Source organism: Saccopteryx leptura, chromosome 4 (genome assembly GCF_036850995.1).
Source record: "Saccopteryx leptura isolate mSacLep1 chromosome 4, mSacLep1_pri_phased_curated, whole genome shotgun sequence".
NCBI classification, from domain to species: domain Eukaryota; kingdom Metazoa; phylum Chordata; class Mammalia; order Chiroptera; family Emballonuridae; genus Saccopteryx; species Saccopteryx leptura.
In genome coordinates, this window is record NC_089506.1 from 129,584,005 (window position 1) to 129,604,935 (window position 20,931).

General features: G+C 37.7%; 1 protein-coding gene across 2 annotated transcripts in view; it reads left to right on the forward strand.

Annotated features, from left to right (window-relative positions):
* DMGDH (dimethylglycine dehydrogenase) overlaps window positions 1-20,931 on the forward strand; it is a 74,932-nt gene that overhangs the window by 2,385 nt on the left and 51,616 nt on the right. The window contains exons 3-5 of one of the 2 annotated variants that reach the window (XM_066381696.1): window positions 12,218-12,316; window positions 13,511-13,675; window positions 16,422-16,626. In XM_066381696.1, coding sequence (XP_066237793.1) covers window positions 12,218-12,316; window positions 13,511-13,675; window positions 16,422-16,626 — 469 coding nt within the window. The remainder of the gene's footprint in view (window positions 1-12,217; window positions 12,317-13,510; window positions 13,676-16,421; window positions 16,627-20,931) is intronic. The other variant, XM_066381695.1, reaches the window with a different exon arrangement.

Sequence of the window (20,931 nt, forward strand, 5' to 3'; positions counted from 1 at the left end):
GGAAAACAATTTCCCTTAAGCAAAAAGTTACCAGAGTGAGTGGAAAAGACATTATTCTGGGTTATGAACAAAGTATTATGCAATGGTTTGCAAAATGGGATTCATGCAGTGTGAGCTCAAGATGGAGTCAGGTGTCAGAAACCAGGTTTTTGTCCCCTGAGGAATGAAAAGAAAAAAGGGCTTCCCTAGGAAGCTGATTCTATGAATTTTTTTAAGTCAAGGAGGCTTCCCTCTGAGGAGTAACATGAAAAAATCCCATGTATTAGGCATTGTTGACACAGAGAAATATTTGGGGCAAAAACAACAATGTGGAAGGTTGGGGAGCCAGCAAACAGGGCAGAATACAAAAAATAAAGGCCGTCTCCTGAAGTATCACATATGCTCAGGTTAAACGTGTCTGTGAATGTAGGAATCAGTGCTTAGGGAGGAAAGGACAGCTTGCAATGTGAGTAGTATTCAAAATGGAGTCACAAATCCAAAGATCCTGAGGGTTTTTCTATGTTTTAATGACACTGCTTTGTCAGCAGCTGACATTACTAATAACATGGAGCATTTCTTGTGGGATGGAGGTTAGAGGAGAGGATTGAGTGAGAAGCAGTTTTGCAGCATGGGGATGGTAAGAAAGGAATGGTTTTGGAGGGCTGAGGACTAAAGATGCAAGATGACCCATTTGGGGAGTCAGAAGACAACATTAGAACTTTCTATTTATTTTTATCTAAAAAGTGTAAGAACAAAATTAAGCTTTCCTAGTGTTTATAAATAGCCCTCACCTTTGATGTGGGTAGTATTAAATATGATTCCAAGCGACTAAGGGAGAGGTGAGAACTCTGCAATGGAAATGTCCTCACTTTTTCTTCTGTCTTCAGTATGTCATTTCATATTGCACATCACGTGCTATAGGATATTGCTCTGTGACTCATTTTATAGAACCAGGGCTTTAGTAATATAATTGGTGATGAAAGGGAGAGGAAGGGACCTTGAGATTGTTGTGTTGCAAGGAGATTTGTTGGTTATCTCATTATAATAATTAGAAGAGTTATAAAACTTAAAGTGTTTTTTTGTTTTGTTTTATTTACAAAAAGTGTCCCAAATTTGGTGACCTTTGTCACCAAAATGCAAACAGTTGCCATTCATTTCTACATAGCAGATACATATTTTAAAAATAGATGCAGTCTAGACTTTTAAAGTAAAGGTGATATTACAATAAGTGAGAAATAACTGCCTCTGTGTGTGTGTGTGTGTGTGTGTGTGTGTGTGTGTGTGTGAGAGAGAGAGAGAGAGAGAGAGAGAGAGAGAGAGAGAGAGAGAAATGGTTCTGTTGGGAAGAAAGAGCATGTTGGAAAAAGATGGATTGGAAATGTTGGCATTATTATTAGATTTTCTGGCCAAAGTGATATGTATCACCTAGTAAAACTTTCATATATGCAGAAGTTAAGTTTTTTTTAACTTGTCTAAAAATTTTCCAAATGAAGAGTTTCAGTGGAATTCACATCCATTTATTTAAAATATAAAAATGCAATACTTTCCATGTAGCTTATAATAACAACTGATAAACAAGAGAACATGAAATATTAGTGGTCGCACTTCAGCGGATACCTTCATGTAGGTATTGATTGGGATGAGGAAGTGGTGTCAAGATACAGGAAGAGGTGTCCAGATGCAGAGGGCACAGCTGTAGCGTGCACTTTTCCCCCTTAGATTGCAGTGTCAGGGACAGGTGGTTTCCTCAGCTATCACAGCCATTCAAACCAGTCTCAACATAAAACAAACCTACATTTAGGCCTTCAAATCGTTGTTTTACCAAGGTTGATCCAATATATATATTTTAATAGTAAAGTATATCAGTCACATAGCCCTTGCCAATATATAAATAAACAATATTTCAAAGCTTTTCTATATAATAAAATAATTATTTAAAATATTTAATTCATTTCCTGTTGTTTTATATTCTCTGTTAATTTAGTAAAGCATATTTATATATCATGTGAAAAATTAGGAAATGCACATATTTTAGAGGGTATTTTCAAACTTTTTAATTAGATGTGAGTGCCTGGATAAAAGATTTACCACTGGGATAGAGAATGGCTTGAGGTCAGTCAATGGCTTTTTGAGGCTGAAGAGGCTCATTAAAGAGGGGAAAGGATTATTAAAGAGATAGGGAGAGCACCCCTAGCTCAACTAATAATTTTTCTAACTCCATTATTCCTTTTATTCATGATTAATTGTTACTCTGCTATAAGGAAGAGTTTCCTCTTCTATTTATTTATTTGTATCAATATTCATAAATTCTTATTTTTAATCAAAGGGCTATAGTTTCTAATGATTATTTGTGTCTCTGATTCATCTTCCCTCTTTCATCTTCTCTTATCAACTATAATTTTATTTTTTTCAAATCAAAGGTAAGCCTCTTTCTGGTCTTCCTTGAAAATGTCTGTGACCCTTCCAGCACCTTCTCTTCCCTTAGTTCTCATGTTTTCATATGTTCTGGCACTTGATCATATGCTCTTGATTTTATTGTTTCATGTATGAAACTTTCATGCTCTCAGTCAGACCATAGGATCCTTTTTTATTTTTTAGGTGAGAGTAGGGAAGATATAGAGACAGACTTCCGCATGAGTCCCAACCGGGATTCACCCGGCAACCCCATCTGGGGCTGATGCTCAAGTACCAAGCCATTTTCAGTGACTAAGGCTGATGTGCTCGGACCAACCGAGCTATCCTCAGTGCCTGGGACCATGCTTGAACCAGTCAAGCCATTGGCTATGGGAGGAGAATAGGGAGAGAAGGGGGAGAGGAGAGGGGGAGAAGCAGATGGTCGCCTCTCCTGACTGGGAATTGAACCAGGTACTTCCACACACCAGATCAACATTCTGCCACTGAGCCAATTGACCAGGGCCCAGACCATAGAATTTTCAAGGATAAGAACAGTGTTTTCTCCTTCTTCAAACTTCTCATTTACTATGACCTTGCTGAAACTCAGAAGAGAAAAGCATTTCACCCTTCTTCTAGCCCAGTGGTAGTCAACCTGGTCCCTACCGCCCACTCGTGGGCATTCCAGCTTTCATGGTGGGCAGTAGCAGAGCAACCAAAGTATAAATAAAAAGATAGATTTAACTATAGTAAGTTGTTTTATAAAGATTTATTCTGCCAAACAGCGAAAATCTGACATAAAGTACTTAGTAAATAATTATTATTATATACTTTAACGTGCTGTAACTCTGCTTTATAAATTTTATAAAGTAAAGTTACTTCCCTACTTTATAAATCACCATTATTGTGGAACTGGTGGACAGTTAGAAAATTTTACTACTAACAGAGATACAAAAGTGGTTGGTAGGTATAAAAAGGTTGACTACCCCTGTTCCTGCCCTAAGAAAGACAAATAAATTAATAAATTCTGTGTAAGATATTACGTTTGGATAACTTACCATAAAAGCAGATATGGTTGACCTCAAATTTTAAACACAGATTAAAAGAAAAAGATAAGTTAATAAAAATATGCGGGATATAAAAATAGATAATATAATTTCATGCCTGGCAAAAAAAAAATTAAGCTCAGCACTTACGTCTGTGTTCTAGAAGCAAGGAAACTAGTAGTATGAGTGTTTTGGTAGAAATAGGTACACTATTTCACTAAGGTTGAGCTAACTTTTCCTTGACCAGGAATTCCTGGAAGAATTTGTTTCCTAAACAAAGGATATTGGGCTGAATTTTTTTGAATAACAATTTTATAAAAAGTAACCCATGTGACTCTTTCTGATGAAAGATCATTAACTCCTATGAAAATGGCTTTCTGGGGTGGGGAAAAAGACAATAACTTTCTGATAGTTAAAATTAGAGTATCTTGAGGAGTGAATGGTGAATTCTAGGTCAGTGCTCATGAATATCAGTTTTCTCAAATAATGGGAGCTATATGGAAGATAAAATTGAGTTCTCCAGTAGACACTTGAAGGCCACAGATTCTCTATTACTGAACTAGAACAGTTCATATGCACAATAGGTACCAACCATGTAAAGGAGAGTATAGTATTTGACTGAAAGTTAAGGAGCCTTTTAGTTCTGTTGTAATGGGGCTGTGCTATGAGAGGATTTATAAGCTGGGCCAGGATTTTTCTTAAAACAGTAGCTCTGCATACATTCAAATGCTTGAATAATTACTTGATAGAAGCCTGGTCCATAAGGAATGGTTGATGAACCTTTATTTTATTTTCAGATTATTTTTCAAAATTATTTAGAAAATTAAATTTAACAGGGTGACATTAATTGATAAGAGTACATAGATTTCAGGTCAATATCTCTATAGCATTTGAACTGTTGATTGTGTTGTGTGCCCATCACCCAAAGTCAAATCATTCTCCATCACCAAATACTTGTCCCTCTTTACTCCCCACCCCCAACCCCAGCTTGATGAATTTTTAAGCGAGGTGTTTTTGAATTTAGGAGAACCAAATGCCCACCACTACCATAGAAGAACCTGTAAGTACTTCAAAAAAGACTTTATTTTGAACAGATTGTGTTCTGATGAACTTTCCAGGCTACATTAGCTTCAATATGTGGCCATACATATTTAATTCAGAGAACCTTCTTCATATAATTGCTTAGAATTCTTTGTCTGGGTACTACATTGCATCTGACTTAATAAAAGGGATTTTGGCATGCTAACATTTATTTTATTATTTTTTTCTTAAATTTTATTTAGACAATTATATTTAACAGGGTGATATTGATCAATTAGAGTATATAGATTCAGAGAAAACATCTCCAGATCATTTTGACATTTGATTATGGTGTATACCCCTCACCCAAAGTCAAATTGTCCTTCATCACCTTCTATTTGGTTTTCTTTATGCCCTTCCCCACCCCACTCCCTCCCTCTCCTCCCTTTCCCTCCCCCTGGTAACCACTGCACTCTTCTCCATGTCCATGAGTCTCAATTTTATGTCCCACCTATGTATGGAATCATGCAGTTCTTAGTTTTTTCTGATTTACTTATTTCACTCCGTATAATGTTACCAAGGTCCATCCATGTTGTCATAAATGATCCTATGTCATCATTTCTTATGGCTGAGTAGTATTCCATAGTATATATGTATCACATCTTCTTTATCCAATCTTCTATTGAAGGGCTTTTTGGTTGTTTCCATGTCTTGGCCATGTGTCTTTCCATGGGGCTGCATGTGTCTTTACATACCAATGATTTTGGGTTTTGAGGGTATATACTCCAATAGAGGGATTGCTGGGTCATATAGTAGTTATATTCTTAATTTTTTGAGGAACCACCATACTTTCTTCCATAATGGTTGTACTACTTTACATTCCCACCCACAGTGAATGAGGGTTCCTTTTTCTCCACAGCCTCTCCAATACTTGTTATTATCTGTCTTGTTGATAATAGCTAATCTAATAGGTGTGAAGTGGGATCTCATTGTAGTTTTGATTTGCATTTCTCTAATAGCTAGTGAAGACGAACATCTTTTTCATATATCTGTTGGCCATTTGTATATCTTCCTGGGAGAGGTGTCTGTTCATGTCCTCTTACCATTTTTTTTTATTGGATTGTTTGCTTGTTTATTGTTGAGTTTTGTGAATTCTTTGTATATTTTGGATATTAGACCCTTATCTGTGCTGTTGTTTGAAAATATCTCCCATTTAGTTGGCTGTCTGTTTGTTTTGTTGTCAGTTTCTTTTGCTGTGCAAAAGCTTCTTAGTCTGATGTAGTCCCATTCATTTATCTTTGCCTTCACTTCCCTTGCCTTTGGAGTCAAATTCATAAAATGTTCTTTATGGCCAAGGTCCATGAGTTTATTACCTATGTTTTCTTCTATGTAATTTACTGTTTCAGATCTTATATTTAGGTCTTTGATCCATTTTGAATTAATTCTGGTACAAGGGGACAAAATGTAGTCTAGTTTCATTCTTTTGCATGTGGCTTTCCAGTTTTCCTAGCACCATTTGTTGAAGAGGCTTTCTTTTCTCCATTGTGTGTTGTTGGCTCCTTTATCAAAGATGATTTGACCATATATATATGGTTTTATTTCTGAGCTCTCTATTCTGTTCCATTGTTCTGAGTGTCTATTTTTCTGCCAATACGATGCTGTTTTGATTATTGTGGCTCTGTAATATAATTTGAAGTCAGGTATTGTAATGCCCCAGCTTCATTCTTTTTCCTTAGGATTACATTGGCTATTGGGGTTTTTTATAGTTCCATCTAAACCTGATGATTTTTTGTTCCATTTCTTTAAAAAATGTCATTGGAATTTTGATGGAAATTGCATTAAATATGTATATTGCTTTGGGTAATATGGTCATTTTGACTATATTTATTCTTTCTATCTAAGAACAAGGAATATTTTTTCATTTTATTGTATCTTTTTCAATTTCCCTTAACAATGCTTTGTAGTTTTTATTATATAGGTCCTTTACATTCTTTGTTATGTTTATTTCTAGGTATTTTGTTGTTGTTGCAACCATAAAAGGGATTATTTTTTTAAGTTTGTTTTCTGATGTTTCATTGTTGGCATATAGGAAGGCCATAGACTTTTGTATATTAGTTTTGTATCCTGTGACCTTACTGTATTGGTTTATTGTTTCTAATAGTCTTTCTGTGGAGTCTTTGGGGTTTCGTTGTACAGGATCATATGTGCAAAAAGTGAAACCATTACTTCTTCTTTCCCAATATGAATGCCTTTTATTTCTTTCTCTTGTCTGATTGCTCTGGCTAGAACTTCCACACTATGTTGAATAACAGCAGAGAGAGTGGGCAGCCTTGCCTTGTTCCTTATTTTAGAGGAAAAGCCCTCAGTTTTTTGCCATTTAATATGATGTTAGCTGATAGTTTATCATAAATGGCTTTTATTATGTTTAGATATTTTCCCTCTATACCCATTTTGTTGAGTGTTTTAAACATAAAATGATGTTGTATTTTATCGAATGCCTTTTCTGCATTATTGATAGGATCATATGGTTTTTGTTCTTTGTTTTGTGATGTGGTATATTACGTTAACTGTTTTACATATGTTGAACTATCCTTGTGATTCTGGGATGAATCCCACTTAATTGTGATGAATTATTTTTTAATGTGTTGTTGTGTTCGACTTGCTAGTATTTTGTTTAGGATTTTAGCACCTGTACTTATTAGAGATATTGGTCTGTAGTTTTCTTTTTTTGTGTTGTCCTTGCCAGATTTTGGTATGAGGGTTACATTGACCGCATAAAATGTGTTTGGAAGTATTGCTTCTTCAGTTTTTGGAAGACATTGCGTAGAATAGGGATCAAGTCTTCTTTGAATGTTTGATAGAATTCACTAGTATAGCTGTCTGGCCCTGAACTTTTATTTTTGGGGAGGTTTTTGATAGTTGTTTCTATTTCCTCCCTGCTTATGGGTTTAGGCTATCTACTTCTTCATGACTCAGTCTAGGACCATGATGGCAAACCTTTTTATAAAAAGCACCCACTTTAGCAGTGCTGGTCAACCTGGTCTCTCCTGCCCACTAGTGGGCATTCCAGCTTTCATAGTGGGCAGTAGTGGAGCAACCAAATGGTGCCACGATTGGCCTACCATGAAAGCTAGAACACCCACTAGTGGGCATGAGGGACCAGGTTGACCAGCACTGCAAAAGTGGGCAGTTTTTATAAAAAGGTTTGCCATCACGGGTCTAGGAAGATTGTATTGTTCTAGGAATTAATCCATTTCTTCTATATTGTTAAATTTGGTGGCATATAGTTTTTCATAGTATTCTACAATAATTCTTTGTATATCTATGATATCTGGTGATTTCTCCTCTTTCATTTTGGATTTTGTTTATATGAGTCCTCTTCCTCCTTTCCTTAGTGAGTCTTGCCAAGGATTTGCCAATTTTGTTGATGTTTTCAAAGAACTATCTCCTTGTTTTACTGATTTTTTCTATGCTTTTTCTGTTCTCTATTTCATTTATTTCTGCTCTGATTTTTATTATTTCCTTTCTTCTGCTGGTTTTGGGTTGCCTTTGTTTTTCTTTTTCTCGTTCCTTAAGATGTGATGTTAAGTTGTTATAAGTTGTATCTCTCTTGTTTGTTTATATAAGCCTGTAGTGATACGAACGTCCCTCTTATTACTGCTTTTGCTGCAGCCCAGAGATTCTGATATGTCGTATTATCATTTTCGTTTGTCTGTATATATCTTTTTTTTTTTTTTTGTATTTTTCTGAAGCTGGAAACAGGGAGAGACAGTCAGACAGACTCCCGCATGCGCCCGACCGGGATCCACCCGGCACACCCACCAGGGGGCGATGCTCTGCCCACCAGGGGGCGATGCTCTGCCCCTCCGGGGCGTCGCTTTGTCGCCACCAGAGCCACTCTAGCGCCTGGGGCAGAGGCCAAGGAGCCATCCCCAGCGCCCGGGCCATCTTTGCTTCAATGGAGCCTCGCTGTGAGAGGGGAAGAGAGAGACAGAGAGGAAGGAGAGGGGGAGGGGTGGAGAAGCAGATGGGCGCTTCTCCTGTGTGCCCTGGCTGGGAATTGAACCTGGGACTTCTGCACGCCAGGCCGACGCTCTACCACTGAGCCAACCGGCCAGGGCCTGTATATATCTTTTGATTTCTACTTTTATTTTTTCTTTGACCCGCTCATTTTTTTCAAAGTATGTTGTTTAATTTCCACATTTTTGTGGGTTTGTTTACTTCTTTTTTGAGCTGAATTCTAGTTTCAAAGACTTATGGTCAGAGAATATGCTTGGTATAATTTCAATCTTTCTGAATTTGTTGATGTTAGTTTTGTGTCCCAACATATGGTCAATTCTTGAGAATGTTCCATGTACACTGGAGAAAAAGGTATACTCTAATCTTCTGGGATAAAATGTCCTATAGATGTTTATCATATCCAGTTGTTCTAGTGTTTCATTTAAGGTCCATATTTCTTTATTGATTTTCTGTTTTGATAAATGATCTAAAGCCATCAGTAGTGTATTGAGGTCTCCAAGTATGACTGTATTTTTGTCAGTTTTTATCTTTAGATCAGTTAGTAGATGTCTTATATACTTTGGTGCTCCTTGGTTTGGTGCATATATATTAAGAAGTGTTATGTCTTCTTGATTTAATGTCTCCTTTATCATTATGAAATGACCATCTTTGTCTCTAATTACCTTTGTTGTCTTGTAGTCAGCATTGTTAGATATGAGTATGGCTACACCTGCTTTTCTTTGGATATTATTTGCTTGGAGAATAGTTTTTCAACCTTTCACTTTGAATTTGTTTTTATCCTTGTAGCTTAGATGTGTTTCTTGAAGGCAGCATACAGTTGAATTTTCTTTTTTGATCCATTTTGCTACTCTGTGTCTTTATTGGTGAGTTCAGTCCATTTACATTTAGTGTAATTATTGACACTTGAGGGTTTTCTATTGCCATTTTATATATTGCTTTCTGATAGCTCTGTATTTTGTTTGGTTCTTCTCTTTTGTTTTTCTGTCATTTGTTTTTGTTTGGTTGTATTCCATATTTCTTTTCTCTGTTTCTTCTTTTTTTAAGCCACATGTTTCTGTAGTAGTTTTTTCAGGGGTGGTTACTGTTAGGTAATAAAAAGAATATATATCATATTCATTGTAGTACATTATCTCATGAGTGCTTCTGCACTTCATCCTCCTTTGCTACTGTTATTCTTTGTCCTTTCCCTTTTTTTGTTCTTGTTGTCATAGATTAATATTGTTTTTATTGTGATCTTTTTGGAGCTTTTACTTGTAATTTGATTTGTTTTGTTCTTTGTATCTGGTCAGATAACCTCCTTTAGTATTTCCTGAAGTGGGGGGTTTTCTGGTGATAAATTCCCTCATCTTTTCTATATCTAAATGTTTTTAGTTTCTCTTTGTATTCAAAGGGTAGCTTTGGGATAATGACAAAGAGATAAAAAATGAATTCAAAAACATGCAAAATGCCACAAAGAAAAATATGAGTCCAGAAAAAAAGTTTGTTCATAAATGTCAATCAAATGAGAGAAAAAGAAAAATAAAGATAAAAGAAGAAAAAAAAAGTTAAGGGTTTTGAAATGTAACCATCATAAAAAACAAGAATGAAAAATGTAACCCCTATGGATAATGAAGTTCAAAAGGAAAAGGAAAGAAGAATAAAACGGAAATAATAAAACAGAAAAGATAAAATGACCAAAGTGGGGGGAAAAAAAAAAAAGAAGTTATAAAAATGTAATTTTTTTCTGGTTTTGAGAGGTAGATTTTTTTTTTTTTCCAGCTGGTGGTGCTGTACTACAGGTTTTGCCCCTGTGAGGCTCTTGAGTAGAGATTTGCAGTTGTGTCGCTATGGCAATGACATAAGCTGGGCCTCAGTCCTGTTGGTAGGTGGGGTTTGTTAGGGTTTGCAGGCTCCGACAAGGGGAGACTCAGTTAGTTTTCCAGATGCCTCTGCCACGTCTCTCCCTCCTGAGCTTGCAGCCTGGGAACTTAGCTGTGAAGTTGCCTCAGCCACTGCTTGCAGAACAAGAAGCTCTAAGAGCAGCCTGGTCCTTCCTCCAGCACTGTTCAAAGCACAGTTCTGGTTAAGGCTGTGTCAACCAGAGCTGCCAGTGAGAGCAGGCAGGGCTGGGAGTGGATTGCAGGGCCACCAGGCAGGTCTAGTATGTCTCAGTGTGCTGCAGGTTGGAAGCTGATTACAGATCAAGGGCCTTTCTAAGGGTCCCCGGGCATGTCTAGTACTCCTCAGCGCACTGGGGGGTCTAATCTCCACAGGCTTTGCTCCCTTGTGCCTTGTTTGGTATCCCGCAGCAAGCTACGTGCGCACCCAGCCTGCACGACTTCTGCAGTGCACACGGGGGCCTGCTCCCGCCCACTTAGGCGCACAACGCCTGTGATCCCAGTCAGTGCTGGAATGCAGGAATGCACTTTGTGACCTGTATCGGCTCAGGGAGGCGCCCCGTCTGGACAGGTCCAGGCCTAGGGATCCCGGCTCTTGTGCACTTCCGGTGCTGTTGGTTGGGGCGCTGGGACCACACAGAAATGCTGGCTACAGCCCATGCAGAAGTCCACCACTGACAATCTCGAGCCTAGCCCCTCCGCCCGCGAACACGGGTGTCCACGCCAGAGGCGCCAGGTGGAGCCACTTGCACACCGCCCCCAATTGCAGACCCCGGAGCGCACAAAGCCCAAAGCTGCTCCAGTGCCAGCCTCCATGGGCAACCCACCCCACAACCTCCATCGGAGTCTGCCGCCCGTGCTAGCCCCGCATCCGTGATCTCGGTCGAGCCGGCACATTCTGTCCTCTGCTTGATCATCCGGCCTAGCCCAGCTTCTTCCCTCTGCCCCAGATCCTCCGTTTCTCTCTGTTCCAGATGAATGTGGCCCTTCCTCAGATCAGTGAGGAAAGCGGAATACTCCGTTCTCCATCTTATTTCCTTCAGAGTGGATTATATATATATTCAGCTACCTTTTTGCCCAATCATACCTTTGTCTGATGTTTGTATATTTCAGGTGTTTCTGAGATTTTTTTTTCTCTGAGTTTAGTTGTTGAATTTGTTGAAATTTCAGGGGGAGATATCGGGAGCTCCCTTCACAGTGCCGTTTCTCTTACAGACTCTTTTAATGTATAAATTCAATCACATTTAGATTTTTTTTTCTGAGAGTAATTATTCAGTATGTATTCAGCAAATACATGTGGGTACAATCAATGTGTTCATCAAACAGGTAAAAGCTACAACAAAAGTCTGTTCCTCAACTCAGCAGGTTATAATTTCCAGGAGTTTTTGAAATCTTGAATTTTGGAAATTCCAAGGGAAACAGGAGGGCTTTTCCTTTCAAGGGAATGGTGAGATTGGGTCAAGGAAAACTCTTTGCTAGTCTGCAGTCCTTCTCCTTGAGGGAGCATGCGTGATTTGCTGGTTGATTCCACATTGTGTGCCATCCCCCTATCTTCTTTCTCTTACTGTATGTCCCAAGCTTCCTCCTAAATCATCCCATTTCTGAATCTTCAAACAGTCCTTTCCCTAATAACCGCTAGGGACTTAATATATATGTGTTCATTGGCTGGCTCTGACATTACTTATACGGTTCAGACTGTTCTTACAATGTGGCATCAGCCTTAGGCTCTGGTGTGCTCAAACCGGTGCTGATGTGTCCTGATCCCAAGGGACTGGCTAGTGCGGCTCCATTTCCTGCCAGCGATAAATTCCTGCTTAACAGATAAATGATCAACACTTCTAGAATGTTAATTTTTAAATATTTCCTTTCCTGCTCACTTTTAAGGCAGGTTTAACAACATACTTTCATCCTGGAATAAACTTGAAGAAAATACACTATGATAGCATCAAACTTTATGAGAAACTGGAAGAAGAAACTGGACAGGTAAATGCATTGAACTTAAAATTTGTCTTTTAAGTTTCTTAGAAATATGTAGGATCTCTGAAGGACTTTGATATCATTATATATAGCTGTTTGTAGTGGCATCAAGGGCACGTGAGATGTTTAATGTGGTAGAGAAATCTGATGAGAGGTTAAGGTAAGAACCTCTCAAATCTGCTCTACCATCAGTTTAATGACTTGAAGTGTATTACCCATGCAATTATCTACTCTTCTTGATTTTTTTTTAATGAAGGAAGAATACAAAAACAGCAGCTTTCAAAAATATCTCTACTCAGTTACTCTATCTAGAAATGAAGAAAGTAGGGCCTTTCAGCAACTGAATTGACAACAAACAGCAAAAGAATTTGAAAACAATGTGTGGCATATTGTCACATGGCTTTGACAAGTACTTCACTAAAAGCCCCTTACTTTTATTTTGACTTCCTTTCATAGTTATTAGTACTCTCAAAAGAAAGTGGCAGCCATAGTCTATCGATAGGCTAAGACTGAAGTCTACTTAAAATTTTCATGTCATTTCCCTTGCCTAAAGCCATTAAGGGAAATGACGGTCTACAGGCCAAAGGACAAAGGAGGAGATCTTCATTAGCTGAGCCCTGCCTGACTTTCTAGTGGTGGTTGTTGCTTTACTGATTGGTCTTCCCTACAGACGAGGAGTAATCTGAAGGCAAAGACTGCATCTCTTATCTCTATAACCCAGGGTTCAGCTGAGTGCTTGGCCAACTGAAGGACTTTGATAAATATTAAATGAATGTTTATTTCAATTCACACCTAATCTCATCACTGTAACATTTGATTCTTTATATTCCCTCCTCAAATGCTTTGCCTTTCTCCTTTCCACATAATTTTCTTTTACTCTGTATATTAATACTATCTCACACCATTAGCTGTCTGCCTTCACCTGTAGACTATAAGCTCCATCCAAGCAGGAGCTTTGCCTTGTTCATAACAGCATCTCTGGGGCTTAGCACAGTGCCTAGCTCAGAGCAGGCATTTAGTAAATAGATGATGAATGAATGTCTTTTTGTAAGATGAAAATATGTTTATATAGTTATCCCCTTCACTGCATAGTAAATCTCTTTTCTTGTACCCCTGCATTATCATTGTGCTGGAGAAGAATCATGTTTGAGTGCCAAACAGTGACTTATTTATGTGTTTTTACTGGCATTATTGTAACAGGTGGTGGGATTCCATCAGCCAGGTAGTATCAGAATTGCTACAACTCCTGTAAGGGTAGATGAATTTAAATATCAAATGACTCGGACTAACTGGCATGAGACGGAACAGTATATTATTGAACCAGAAAAAATTCAAGAGATGTTCCCTTTACTCAACATGAATAAGGTATTTATTTTAAGGGAATTTTCACAACATGTTGACTTGAGTTAAGATTAGAAAAAGTTATTTTAAAATGTTAATTAAAAATAGAAAAACTGTGCACACATTTTAAATGGCAAAATCAGATGATTGATACTAAAATCTGGGTAAATTAGAAGGTGGGCTATTACATGTGCTAAATGAAATATGAAAAAGTATACTAGTTTTACACCTATGACAATTGAGAAAACATTTTCAATAACTTTCTATTACTGTGTTTCTCATACCTAGGGATTTTCATACATAAACTTTCTGTATGAGAACTACAACGAAAACAATAGCCTGGTATGATAAATATGCATATAGAAAGACGGCATTATTAACATTTTCTACAAAATCAAATGTAGAAGTACCATACTATGTTATGACACAAATATCACCTAGCTCATAGCTATATTTCCCTGACATGCTTGATGCCAGGTAGTTATCTAGTTTTAATCAAATTTAACTCAGAGAATCCACTTGACAATTAAGTGTCTTTTTTGGCAGAAAGGGAGCTGGGTGACAATCCAATTTAAATAATAATAACAATAATAATAATGACTAACTATACTACATAACATTACAGTACATATTTATGTACCAGATACTATAAGCCCTTACATGCATAATCTCATTTAATCTTCACAATAATGATATAAGATACATATATAAGCAGGAAACTGCAGTTTAGATGGTTTACATAGGGGGTCTACATACACTATTCCAGTTAAGAAGAGCTGAGCAGAGATTTGAACCAGGCTCTCTGACTCCTTTGTACATACTACCTAAGGGTACTGGGTGGGACTGTTCTGGGAAGCAGAGGCTTATGGTTCTCCCTGGTGACTACTGCAGTATTTCTGATACCCAAGGGTTTGTATCATTGATCTGGATGCTGGGGTTGTTTGCCCTTGTGAGTCTTTATAGGCTGCTGGAACTCCCTGGTCTATAATTTTGTGTGATGCCAGAGTAATTGCAGGCTGGTGTGGCATTGCACTGTTTGCATTGAAATTCCGTCACCACCACTTGTGAAGATATGCTTATATCTGTTTATATGTCAGTCTTGGAATACTTTGCTGGCTGTTCTCACCATCACAGAATTTTTTCAAGGGCATTAGGTAATGGAGATATAGGAAGAGTATTTTCTGGCTCTGGGGCAGTATGCCAAATTAAATAGATATAAGATCACAGAAATTATATATCCATTATAAAATGCCAATGTGACATTTGGAAGGCTACAGTAATATGAATTCCATTAAAATCAAAAGCCTCTGGCATTAAACCTATAACAAGAGATTGGATTAGTAATCAAAAACTTCCTACAAAGAAAAGCCCAGGTCCTGATGGCTTCATTGGTGAATTCTACCAATCTTTTAGAAGAGTATCAATACCAGTTCTTCACAAACGCTTCCAAAAGTAGAAGAGAGGTGAACCTTCCCCAACTCATTTGTGAAGCCAGTGTTGCTGTGATACCAAAACCAGACAGACATTACAAGAAAAGGAAGATTGGCAACCCTTATGAATATTACTACAAAAATTCTCAATAAAATACTTGCAAACTGAGTTTAGCAACATATAAAAAGGATTATGCAGCATGACCAAGTGGAATTTATTCCAGAAATATAGCGTTGGTTTAACATGTGAAAATCAGTCAATGTAGTACTATATTAATAGAATAAAAGACAAAAAGTGATGATCATCTCCACAGATACAGGCAAAAAGTTGACAAACCTCCTTGCTCATATTTGGTGCACAGTAGATTTTTGTTGAATGGCTTTAGATCTAAGACCTAAAGATAGCCCTTCACAGTATTCACTCCCGTTTCATCTGGGGTTTGTTGTTCTTCTTCTCCCCCACAGTACCCAGCCTCAAGCCCTACCACAAAGTAGCTATTTAAGTTAGTTGTTGAATGACTAAGTTAAGTTTATATTTTCCTGACACCAGGTATATATTTAACATGTGAATTTACTAACAGTATTAAATAATTAAATATAAAGAATAGAACAGTTAGTATCAGATTTGACTACAAATGTCAGAAACCAAAATAATACCTAAACAAGATAGAAGTCCATGTCTCTTTTATTTAGATAGTCTGGGCTTGAATGGTGACTCTTTTCCATGAAGACTTCAGGGTCCCAGTCACCTTCCAAATCACTGTTCTGTCATTCCTGGGGTGTGACTCTTATGCTCTTACTCTAACATGGCAGCTAGAGCTCCAGTCATTATGTCTGCATTCCAGACAGCAAGATACAGGAAGGGACGAAGAAGGTGGACAAAGGGCCTATTTCAGTTGTCTTTTTATTATGGTTTGTGGAAGCTGCCACATGACACTTTCATTTGCATTTTATTGACCGAAAACTTATAATAGTCTTATCTATCAGCTGGAGCTAGTAGCTACCAACTATTGGAAATCATTTGTTCTTAGTGGCCTGGTGTCTAACTAAACCTTACATTTCTATTGCTGTGGGCGGGGGGAGGGGAGAATGGATATTGGAGAGAGTTGCAAGGCTCTCTTAGGTAGCCTGTGTGAGTCCTGCCTAAGTCTGAGTTTTGGTATAGCAAAAAAAAAAAGCAAAAAAAAAAAAAAAAAGCAATATATGCAGACTGATCAATCTGTTGCCTTGATGCATTTTTTTAAAGTCCAGTTTTGTTAATCATTTGCTGGCAGGATATAGTACACTGAATAATGAGTATATATTCATTTGAGTTCTGAATTTTTTTATGATCAATTTAGATTTTAGCTGGACTGTATAATCCTGGAGATGGTCACATTGATCCTTACTCTCTAACAATGGCCCTGGCTGCTGGGGCTAGAAAATATGGTGCCCTTTTAAAGTATCCTGCACCGGTGACTTCCCTGAAACCCAGGCCAGATGGAACGTGGGATGTTGAAACACCACAGGGATCTATAAGAGCCAACAGAATTGTGAATGCTGCAGGTAAGTGTCATATCTTTTTAATTAGTGAGGATTTTTTCAAGTTGCAAATAAATAAGATACTATGCCATAAAGTAATGTTTTATACTATGAACATTGTCATAAAAACATTACGATGTTCCCAAAGTGAACATGTCTATTTCTGAGCTGCAAAGCCCTCCCCTCATCACTGTGCTCTTGGTGTGTGAGATAACCTCTGTCCTTGGTTATCTACGTGGTGTTCTTCTCCATGCTCCATTTTATTTTGCTCCAGGTTATGTTTTGCCGAATTACGCTTTTCCCCCTTCCTTACGTGCACTCTTTATTTAATAATCAAATTCCAGTAATCAAATTCGTGAGCATATTCTTTGCTCTTTTTAGGACTGATTTGATCATTTGTATTCTCTCTCATCCATTTCTGAATACATTAGTTAAAAAACTTTTAACCCTTTTTCTTTCAGAACATTGTTAAATATACTTCATAATTTTTTTCTTAGGTTGCTTTGTTAAAATTTAGACTTAGAATAGAATGAAGCCAAAAGGAATATTTGAGATAATCAACCAACCACTCATTTTCCATTTATGGAGACCAAGGTCCAGAAAGGTCATGCCACTTGGCAAAGTGGCACAATTATGTCAGAGCCAGGATTTGGACCTGAGTCTTTTGATTCTTGAGTTAACACACTTTCTAACAGTTCATTTGCCTGTGAAATAATTTTTAACTCTCACACACACAAAGATAAATTCTTGTGCAAATGAAAATGCTTATGCAGTCTAAATTGGGCTGATAATTTTTATTTACCTATAATTCATAATGGTTAACTTAAAACCTAAAATAAGCATGAGGCAGTAACTGATTTTCTTGTCTTCTGCTCTTTGAGTGAGTGTTTTAATTGTACAGTGAAAGCAATCTTTGTTACAGATTAGCTAAATGATATGCCATGTGGATATGCTAGAAGCATGGATCCTTACAATTCTTAGATGTAACTTGGATTGATATTATTTTTTTTAACAAAATATTTTAAGTAGTTCTAGAAAAAGTCATATATTCAATATTTAAGAGTTTAAGTTAGTATTTCTGAAGCCTTCTACTGCATGTCCCAATTTCAAAAGCATAAAAAAGCTCACGCTTTCTTTGATATCACTTGAAATTCAAAACATGGTCATGTAAAATTACTTACCTAAAAAATAAAAGGAAAGGCATAAAATACTACTTTCTTTCTTACTTACCCCAACCTGCCACAATTCCCCTGTTTTATCCCCTACCCTCACTGTCTTACACACCAGTGGTTTAAATTCTGCTACAATATGTCCGGCACTGACTGACCAGGCGGTGGCACAGTGAATAGAATGTCGGACTGGGATGCTGAGGACCCAGGTTCGAGACCCCAAGGTCTCCAGCTTGAGAGTGGGCTCATCTGATTTGAGCAAAAGCTCACCAGCTTGGACCCAAGGTTGCTGGCTCCAGCAAGGGGTTACTCGGTCTCCTGAAGGCCCGTGGTCAAGGCACATATGAGAAAGCAATCAATGAACAACTAAGGCGTCGCAATGCGCAACGAAAAACTAATGATTGATGCTTCTCATCTCTCCGTTCCTGTCTGTCTGTCCCTGTCTATCCCTCACTCTGACTCTCTCTCTGTCTCTGTAAAAAAAAATTTTTTTTAAATAAATTAAAAAAAAATATGTCAGGCACTGAAATCATTCATCCTTTCCCCCAAGTAGCAAAGATTCATTGTAATCTTGTAACATTCTTTATGGTCTCCTGAACTGAGCCCCTAAAGCATTTTACTGTTTTCATAGTGATAGCAAATACTAAACAAACATACTCAGACTTCCAGGTCAGTACCATGGCAGACATTGCTAATTGATCACTGCACTCACTTCTGATGGGCTTACACAAACCCCACCATTATTCTCCACATTGTTTCTGAGAGCCACACACTCACAATTGCTATTTTGAGAAATAAGATAGAGGACCTTAATTTAACACTTTTCTCAGTTGTTTTCCTAAAATGGATAAAATTTTATTTGTATTTTATTGCCATTGTAATAATATTTCCCCCTAAACCACAAACTGTGAGGAATAAGGAATCATCGAAAAGAAAGAATACTTTCCATCCTCAGGACACTGGTTACCAGAAGAAGCACCTATTCTGTGTGCTTGTGAAATCTTGTGCGATGATCCGGTAGGGTCAGGCAATGGCAGGGCTCCTGGAAAGCCGCTCTTCTGGTGCTGGCCTAGGAAAACAAATACCTGTGATTAGGCTGACAGTGGGCCCCATGTGGAGTGGTAAACATTGGGCCATACCGTCAACCTAATTTGGGGGATTTTTCCAGATCAGCACTAAGAAAGCTGTTCTTAGGATGTCCTTCTGCCCTTGCCCCTGAAGCCTCCTCCCCACCCATCTACTCCTTTTCCATCCTCATCGGTCACTCCAGATAGCTCCTTAAGAACTATGCTATCTCAATTCTCAGTTATTTTCTTAAATGAAATTTGTTGGGGTGACATTGGTTAATAACACTATATAAGTTTCAGGTGTACAATTTTATAATATATCATCTGTATATAGTATTCCGTTAATTCTTTATCTCATTTAGGTTTTATCTCTGGCCTATATATATATATATATATATATATATATATATATATATATATTTTTTTTTTTTTTTTTTCTTTTCCTCCTCTTTCATCTGTTCTCTTTCATTAGGCAAAATTACTGGAGAAAATCTAACTGGCTACATATTAGTAGTCAATGGAAGGTGTGGAATGGTGTGTGTTTAATTAGTTGTAAATCTTTTCAAAAAAACCTTAAAGTATAGAAGCTCCCCAGATAGAAAGCCTCAGTCAGTGGGGACAAAGGGTTAGATGTACCCCTTCTGTAATTAAAGCTAACAGAGTCAGGTTCCTGAATGAAAGCAACCATCTGCAGCATGCTAACATGATTTGAGAATGTGTGTTTGATGGAAGGTTTCCCAGAATTACTTAGTGAGACCAAGGTGTCTCACAAATTTAGGCAAGACCCTCAGGCCAGCTCTGAACTCTAATTAAAGTAACCAGCATGTGGAATTGGAAATAAAACCAAAATGTAAATGATGTAAAGGCCACCATTATCTACTGCATTGTACAATAATAACCTGCTAGAAGTTTCTTTACATGGAGTCATAGCAGAAGGCTGTTGAGTTTTTAGGATATCTGTGAAAAAGAAAGTCTAAAAGTAAAAAATATGTCCATTTGCTGGTGTGTCTCCAGCACTGTCCATGGCAGTGGGGCTTTCATGACCAGAGACAACGCATTGCCAACCATGTGGCCTGGACAAATGGAGATAATAGTTTCTATCTCAATAAGTTATTATAATCACTAAATGAACTACTAATGTAAAGTATTCAGAACAGGGTTTACCATATAGAAAACACTAAAATTAAATATAATAATAATTATTATAATTATTTCCTTGAAAGTCTGTGTCCTGGTCAGGGAGACACTAACATGAGGGTACCATAATATCTTGGTACCAGCCTTAAAATTACCCAAATCCTTTTACTTAATCTATAGTCAATCAGTATCCATTCTGGTAATCTGACTTCCCAAAAGCTTGGTTCTCAAGCTAGTGTGCATAAGGGTCAGCATGGGAAATTTTCCAGATTTCTTTTTTTAATTGATATTTTAGAGAGAAGAGAAGAGGGGAGAGGTGAGAGAAAGAGAAGCAGGAAGCATCAACTCATAGTAGTTGCTTCCTGTATGTGCCTTGACCAGGCAAGCCCAGGGTTTTGAACTGGCGACCTCAGCGTTCCAGGTTGACACTTTACTCACTGTGCCACCACAGGCCAGTCAGGTTTCCTAGATTTAAAAAATATCCTAATTCATGTGGTCTTGGTGGCAAGCTGTATTTTAAACAAGTGCTCCAGGTACTGTATTGTCTGCTCAGGTGGTCTGCAAAATATGTTTTGAGGAACACTACTATATAGGTAGAGAGAGAGCATGAGGTAACCTCATTTTGAAGAGAGCAGAGCTGAAGAACAGTTGCCGACACTGCTGATCTCTTGGTAGGCATTTGGCTAACTTGCCTTTAGTGTTGCTTAAAAAACTGCTTCATTGTACCTTCATTTTATCCCTCCTGTCAGGTGCAGCTCAGGGATGTGGGTGGGGTGGGAACTATTTATTATGATGTAAGATTTTTCTTTGCTTAGTAATGCGTGTTTCTCTTGACCTCATTAAGCCTGAGATAACTTTGTAAACTTTACTTAAGAATTTTCATGATATGATAAATCAGAAATGTGATTGGATCATGCCAATGGAAAGACCAGTGTCCAGCCAAAGGGAGTTGCTTA